General features: G+C 42.7%; 1 protein-coding gene across 1 annotated transcript in view; it reads left to right on the forward strand.

Moving 5' to 3' along the window:
* Window positions 1-6,939, forward strand: part of mettl11b (methyltransferase like 11B) — a 13,309-nt gene extending 6,370 nt beyond the window's left edge. Inside the window, exons 2-4 of the mRNA XM_041792061.1 lie at window positions 743-915; window positions 4,401-4,653; window positions 6,394-6,939. Of these exons, the coding sequence (XP_041647995.1) occupies window positions 743-915; window positions 4,401-4,653; window positions 6,394-6,650 (683 nt within the window). The 3' untranslated portion in view covers window positions 6,651-6,939. The remainder of the gene's footprint in view (window positions 1-742; window positions 916-4,400; window positions 4,654-6,393) is intronic.
* The last annotated feature ends 1,369 nt before the right edge of the window (window positions 6,940-8,308 follow it).

Genomic DNA, 8,308 nt, shown 5'->3' on the forward strand with positions numbered 1-8,308 from the left:
AACAATAATAATAATAATAATAATAAAAATAATAATAATAAAAATAATAATAATAATAATAATAATAATAATAATATTAATAATAATAATAATAATAATAAGTGATGTCTGTGTCACTGCCCTGGATCCTAAAGTACCCTAACCAAAACATCGGTTTACAATTATTTGTCTAATTCTCTGATGTATTGGTTCGGATTTATTGGTGATTTGTTTGTTCCAGCCATTACACTAAAAAACACTTGAAAACATGAATCCTGCAGAAGACAGCTGGGGCCACTGAAAATTGAGATCCATTTTTTCCAGTTCTGGAATTAGAGTCAGAATTTGAAGCTCAAAGTCAGAGTTTTTATGGTGGTCAGCACTGACAAAGCCAGAGTTTAAATCAAGAAGAACTGACCCTGGTCAATCCCCTGCATCACATGACATCTGAATGTGGTTTAACACCCTCAGAAGAACCTCAGTCTTCTCCAGGAGCATGCGTATGTTAACTCAGCTAGCTCCTGGTTAGTCTGCCTTGAATGGTAATGGCATTATGGCTGATAATCAAATCCACTGGTTAGATTTTTCTCCTTGAACCACACTGTTGAGCCGTTTTAGCAGTGATAAACAGGTGTCACCGGGACAGTCCCAGTGTGGTTCCAGGTAAAAAAGCCCACCTGACCGCTGTATGAATGACCCTGAATCACGTTAACATGATACAGCTCTGTTGAACCTCTCCGTCTGTGTTTCTGTGCCGTTCCAGTGAAGCTGTTCCCCGTCACCTGTGAGTACATCCAAGGGGAGAAACAGTTCTACTACAGAGCTCAGAAGTTCTACGAGGACGTCCCCGCCTCAGAGGAGGGCATGATGGGAGATTTTGTGGAAATATCCAACGTCGATCTGGAAGGTTCCCGGCAGTTTCTGAAGAGGTTTGTGGTGAGTGGTGAAACACAAACACAGCATGTAAAAGCTTCAACAGAGCTGGTGACATGTGAGGAGCTTCATTACAGCGGCTGCTCATATATCCATTTACACTGCTGCAGCCGTCTCTATATTTATATGCTAGACTCTATTTCAGGAGAAGAATTCATCATCCTGGCTGTAGGAGAAGGCTTTCTTAGTTTATAGTGGAGGACTGGCCTCAGGACAGCACAAACACCATGACCCTCTCATAAACACCAAACCAAACAGGCTGATGTCAACCATGCTGAACTTTCACCCTGTTTTAGCCCTAAATCTGACAACAGACCAGTTTATTTTGGTTATTACTTATTTTGATCTTTTGCACTAATTTGTACTCTAATCTCTTGGGGACCAAAAAGAGAAAAATTATCATTTTCTGACAAAATTTTTAAAACCAGTCACATGTTCAGAAAAACCACATCACTGACTCTGAGGGCCACATCATAGACTCTGAGGGCCACATCACAGACTCTGAGGGCCACATCACAGACTCTGAGGACCACATCACTGACTCTGAGGGCCACATCACAGACTCTGAGGGCCACATCACAGACTCTGAGGACCACATCACTGACTCTGAGGGCCACATCATAGACTCTGAGGGCCACATCACTGACTCTGAGGGCCACATCATAGACTCTGAGGGCCACATCATAGACTCTGAGGGCCACATCATAGACTCTGAGGGCCACATCACAGACTCTGAGGGCCACATCATAGACTCTGAGGGCCACATCATAGACTCTGAGGGCCACATCATAGACTCTGAGGGCCACAACACAGACTCTGAGGGCCACATCACAGACTCCGAGGGCCACATCACTGACTCTGAGGGCCACATCATAGACTCCGAGGGCCACATCACTGACTCTGAGGGCCACATCATAGACTCTGAGGGCCACATCATAGACTCTGAGGGCCACATCATAGACTCTGAGGGCCACATCATAGACTCTGAGGGCCACATCATAGACTCTGAGGGCCACATCACAGACTCTGAGGGCCACATCATAGACTCTGAGGGCCACATCATAGACTCTGAGGGCCACATCATAGACTCTGAGGGCCACAACACAGACTCTGAGGGCCACATCACAGACTCCGAGGGCCACATCACAGACTCCGAGGGCCACATCACTGACTCTGAGGGCCACATCATAGACTCCGAGGGCCACATCACTGACTCTGAGGGCCACATCATAGACTCCGAGGGCCACATCACTGACTCTGAGGGCCACATCACTGACTCTGAGGGCCACATCACAGACTCTGGGGCCACATAACTGAGGGGAGAATTCTTCAATAATGACAGGTTTCATGCTCTGTTGGTTAATAGCTGTAAACACAGTTAACATTAATGTTAAAAATAGCATTCTCCTCTGGGGTCACACTGTTTGTCCCTGTGATCATGTGAGAGTATGTCAGTGCCTACTGCAGCCACAGAGTCAGTGTGCTAATTTAAGGCAGCGCTCTTTGGCCCAGAGTCCGGGTTATTCAGAGGATCAGGTTAACAGAAGCTCTAATTATAACCTGCTAAGACTGGATGCTTTAAAATAACTGCAGAGGGCTAAGTGGCTTCTTTTCTCCTGGTGCTAATGGACAGACAATAAGCCAGCACAGTAATGCTTATCATTAACCGCTGATGGATAGTAATGCATCACAACCCAATGATTATATCTGTGTCACTTTTCTATTTCAAGCATCCTGTTCTATTTTTGTTTCTCCACTTTACTGAAACAGCTGGATGTTAGTGCCACTGCCGCTTTCACACCAGAGTGAACCTGACTGAAATAAAGGAGTGTTCCTTCCTTGGTCCAGTTTGTTGGAGCCAATAAAACAAAACAGCCAAACTCTGATTTAGGAAAAAACACAAGAACTGTGGTGGTGATAGCTCATTTTCAATCAAACCCAAGGATGGAATATTTTAGGCTTTAAAGGATGACATCATCTTAAAGAGGCAAGGATGGAATTTTTTATAAACTTTAAAGGATTATGTCATCTTCAACGACAGAGGATGGAATGTTTTATAATTTAAAAGGAAAAACATTAGTTTTAAGAGGCAAGGATGGAATGTTTTATAAGCTTCAAAGGATGGCATCTTAAAGAGGTAAGGATGGAATGTTTTATTTGCTTTAAAGGATGATTTCATCTTCAATGACAGAGGATGGAATGTTTTATACACTTAAGGAATGACATTATCGATAAGAGAGATGACATTTTTTTAACAGCAGAGGATGGAATGTATTGTCAGCTTTAAATCGTGACTCAACCTTTGGGAGGCAAGGATGGAATGTTGTATAGACATTAAAGGATGACATCATCTTCAACTGCAGGGATGGAATGTTTCATAGGCTTTAGAGGATGACATCATCTTTCAGAGGCAAGGATGGAATGTTTCATAGGCTTTAGAGGATGACATCATCTTTCAGAGACAAGAATGGAATGTTTCATAGGCTTTAGAGGATGACATCATCTTTCAGAGGCAAGGATGGAATGTTTCATAGGCTTTAGAGGATGACATCATCTTTCAGAGCCAAGAATGGAATGTTTGGTAGGCCTTAAAAGACGATGGTGTTGTGGCTGTTTGTGAGGAAGTGTAAGACCGTCGGCTCAGCCTGTTTGTCTGTTTTTAGGTTTTTGTCTGAAGCAGTAGTGACCTCTGTAGTCCATTCAGGTATCTCAGTAGTGGGAATGCTACTCACCAGGGACGTCAGACACAGGAGAAACTGGTCCACAGTGCCATGCTAGCAGCCCTAAATGCCTGTTTCCTGTCCACAAAAGCTTAGAGCACACAGAAAACTGTTTTCAAAAATACCCGCCTCACTAGAACTGGGCCTCAAATCTTGGAGTTAAAAACCTCCTGCCGTGTCGTGAACAGCTCCTGTTCCAACATTAAGCACACCTACGAGACGATTTAGAACCATCCAGATTAAACCGAGCTACATCCTCACAGAGAAATATGGCAGTAATTCACCCAACCAGGAAGCCTCCTGTAACAACCCCGAGCTCCTCGGGGCCCCATCTCTCATACAATCACACAGCGGGGCCCCTGGAGCCGAGGGGTTGGAGTGAGGTCAGAATACCAAATGAAGAGGAGGAAAAAGCAGCGAGTAGATTCTGAGCTCCCTCGTGGTAAAGTTCAGAGTTTGTTCACCCCAAAGGAGCCGGGGTCGCCTCGTTTGGATGTCGGCGCTTTGAGGTTTAGACGTCTGACATCTGGAAATGTCGAGAGCAGAGAATACGCTTGGCTCTGACTTATAGATATGGTAATAAGAGGCTGCAGGGAAAATGACTTCTCTGTTTCTCTTCATTTCTACCTCTGCTTTAGTCCAAACAGTCCTCACCTGAAGGATTCTGATGATTTTAGATCACTGATTCCTTCAGGCCTCACGCAACAACAGAGCAGCTCTATCTAAAGACAGCTGTAACACAGAAATGTCTCCGTTTATTCCCCTCAGGGTCCCGGGAAAGCCGGGACTCACCGCGCCCTGGACTGTGGCTGTGGGATCGGCCGGGTGTCCAAAGGCGTCCTCCTTCCCGTGTTTGAGAAAATGGAGATGGCCGACATGATGGAGCACTTCCTGCTCCACGCGCACGAGGAGTACCTGGGCGACGACGCCGACCGCATCGAGACGTACTACTGCTACAACCTGCAGGAGTTCACCCCGCCCAAAAACAAATACGACGTCATCTGGATGCAGTGGGTGGCGTGTGAGTATGGAGCAGTCAGAGTTTAGTACTCTGAACATCAACAGTGGTACTCTACCTGTGGATCTGTAGTGATGTCTGTGGCTCTTCTGTGTCTTCATTTAGACGTCGTTCCCCCAGAAAACCTCAAAAAGGAAACTTTGACCTCAGAAATTAATCACATTCATCAGTTTGGTACCCAGACTGATACAGGCGGCTTAAACTGTCAGATTTAATTGTCCCATTTATCCCATTTTTTCCCATTTTCACCTTTTTTTGCCACTTTTCACCAAATTTAAGCTCCCTTTGCCATTAAATACCACTTGTTTCTTCTTTTTTTGTCCATTTCTGCAAACTGCGTGCATAGAGGTTTAGTGCCCAAAGGCATTCTGGGAAAACTGCAGATTTGTCATAACTCAAATAATTTGAGTAATAACCAAGTGTTGGCTACGTCTTGATATCCATGGCTATAACCTTATAAAAACAGCAATATGTGTTTAAAAAATACTCACAACGTAAACTCATTTACAAGCTTCACCACCAGAAACAGTAAATCCCAAACAGGTGGGTAACTGCAGCGCTGAAAATGCCCTTGGAAAAGCATAAATCCTAACCAGGAAAGGACAAAATGGCGCTTTCTCCCTGCACATGCTCAGACAGGGCAGTATGTGGTCCTCATTTGAACACAATTTTTTGATGTTCCTGGTACACATTAAAATCAACTTTCCTGAACACGTTTTTAAGATTACTTTTACATAATTAAAATCACTTTAGTTTAACACCATTTTTTTACGTTATTTTAACACATTTCAAACCAACTTATTTGAACACAGTTTTATTAGGTTACTTTTACACAATTAAAATCAATTCATTTAAAATGGAGACAGCACGTTTTGAAATTAGTCAAAAAATATAAGAAGGATTGAATTACACATTTAAATCAGTGAAACAAACTTAATAATTAAACGTTACAAATACTAAGGGTCAAAATCTGTTTTTTCTGTGTGCTTTTGCCCATTTTAGTCACATTTTTATAATGTTTTTGCCAGATTTTTGTCGTTTTTGGACCATTTTTGCACTTTTCCCCATTTTTTAAATTATTTTTCACCCATTAAAGATATTTTTTGCCACCACTTGTTTCCTACATTTTTCCTATTTTTGCAATTTATTTTAGCCACTTTTATCTCATTTTTGCTCATTTTCACTTTTTTTTTTTTTTTTTTTTGCGAATTTAAGCGATTTCCTGCCATTAAATACCACTGGTTTCCTATTTTGTTGCCCTATTTTGCCACTCTTGACTTCTTTTTGCCCATTTGAGTCACTTTTCTCTCATTTTTTTTTTGCCATGCTTTTGTCGCTTCTGGACCATTTTTGCCCCTTTTTACCAATTTTTACCAATTTTTACCAATTAAAGCTACCTATTGCTGATAAATAGCACTTGTTTCGTCTTGTTTTTTGCCCATTTTCACAATATCCAGCTTTTACCCTTTTTTACTTTTTTGGGTCCATTTAAGCTACCTTTGCCATTAAATACCACTTGTGTCCTATTGTCCTATTTTGCCACTCTTGTCTGCTTTTTGCCCATTTTTAATCTCTCATTTTTTTGCCACTTTTGACTGATTTTTATTGCTACTTCAAGCAGTTTTTGCCACTTTTCACCTCTTAGATTGTTGCTCTTGCAAATGTATTCTCAACAGGCTCTTTGGTTGAGTAACACTGAACATAAATATAAACCCTGTGACGTCCATCTGCTTCTCTCTCCAGGCCACCTGACGGATAAGGACTTGATGAACTTCCTGTTCCGCTGTAAGAAGAGCCTTCGTCCTAACGGGGTCATCATCATGAAGGACAATATGGCGCGGCAGGGCTGTAAGCTGGACCCCATCGACAGCAGCATCAGCCGCCACCTGGACATCATGAGGGTCATCATCGCCAAGGCCGGCCTGGAGATCCTCGCCGTGGAGAGGCAGGAGGGCTTCCCTGAGATCATCATGCCTGTCTGGATGATTGCTATGAAATAGAGCTGGCGGTATACAACCCTAATTCCAAAAAAGTTGGGTCGCTGTAAATGAAAACAGAAGTCAATGATTGTCTAATCTCATAAACATATTTGATTCTCAGTAGAACAGAAACAACAGATCAGAGGCTAAACTGAGACGTTTTAACATTTATTCAAATATCCACTCATGTGACTTTGATTACGTCTCAAAAAAGTAGGGACAGGTCCATGTTTACCATCTTGTAGCATCCCCTCTTCTTTAACAACAGTCTGTAAACGTCTGGGAGGGAGGAGACCAGCTGATGGAGAGGAATTTTGTCCCATTCTTGTCTGATGTAGCTTCTAGCTGCTCAACAGTCCTGGATCTTCTTCCTTTTCTGAGTCTCCAAATGTTTTCTGTTGGTGAAAGGTCTGGACTGCAGGCAGACCAGTTCAGGACCCTTCTCCTGTGAAGCCATGCTGTTGTGATGGATGTGGTAATCCACAGGACACGGCATCTGTGGTTTCCTCTGACCACAGAACAGTTTTCCATGTTTCCTCTGACCACAGAACAGTTTTCCATGTTTCCTCTGACCACAGAACAGTTTTCCATGTTTCCTCAGTCCATGTTAAATGAGCTTTGGTCCAGAGAAGACGGCGGTGGTTCTGGATCCTGTTCACATATGGCTTCTTCTCTCCATGATCAGCTTTAACTGTCATTGGTGGATGGCACGACCAACTGTGTTGACAGACGATGATTTCTGGAATGTTCCTGAGCCCATGCAGTGATTTCACTACAGAATCATGCCTGTTTTTAATGACGTGGCCCCTGAGGGCCCCTGAGGGCCCTTCAGCCTTGTCCCTTGCTCTCAGAGATTTCTCCAGACCCTCTGAATCTGTTGATGATTTTATGGACTGTAGATGGAAGGAGATTCAAAGTCTGAGCTATTTTACATTCAGGAACATTTTTCTGAAATTGTTTTACTTTTCCAGCCTTTTGTTGTCCCGTCCCTACTTTTTTGAGACATGTTGCTGTCATCAAATTCAAAATGAGTAAATATTTATCATGAAATGGTAAAATGTGTCAGTTTAACATCTGAAGGTGGTCCAGTTAAGGGACTAGTGAAGCAGGAAGTCCTCCTCCAGTGTGTTCAGCAGGTCAGTAGAGCAGAGTTGTTCTCTACAGACAGGAACCGTCTGAGTCAGTAACTTCACTCATGGTGCAAAAGTGTCTGATGCCCAAAGGCATTCTGGGAACAATGATAAAAAAAAAAAAAACTAAAAATGACCAATTACTGTTTACTGAAATCTAAAAGTGTTCAGAAAAATAGAACTGAAACAGACGTTTCTGAGTTTTAAGATAACACAACTTTTTTTTAACAACCTTCAACTGTTCAGTCCAACAGAGCATCTTACACGGCGCCCCAACTTTTTTGGACTTGGGGTTGTATGTGTGAAGAGGTTGATGTAAATCAGACTAAATGTGAATTCACGTGTTCCTCTAGTTCAGAGGTGTCAAACTCAAGGCCCGGGGGCCAAATCCGGCCCGTGGTGCAGTCATACACGGCCCACCAGATCATTAATATTTTTATTCTAACTGGCCCACCAGTATGAGGTCTGCAGATTTCCTCCAGTATAAAAATGTGAAGTTAACCTTGATGGTTAAAAATATCATTTCATTTCCAATTTCCAATTTTGCAT

The sequence above is a fragment of the Cheilinus undulatus genome, linkage group 7 (assembly GCF_018320785.1).
Source record: "Cheilinus undulatus linkage group 7, ASM1832078v1, whole genome shotgun sequence".
Classification (NCBI taxonomy): Eukaryota; Metazoa; Chordata; class Actinopteri; order Labriformes; family Labridae; genus Cheilinus; species Cheilinus undulatus.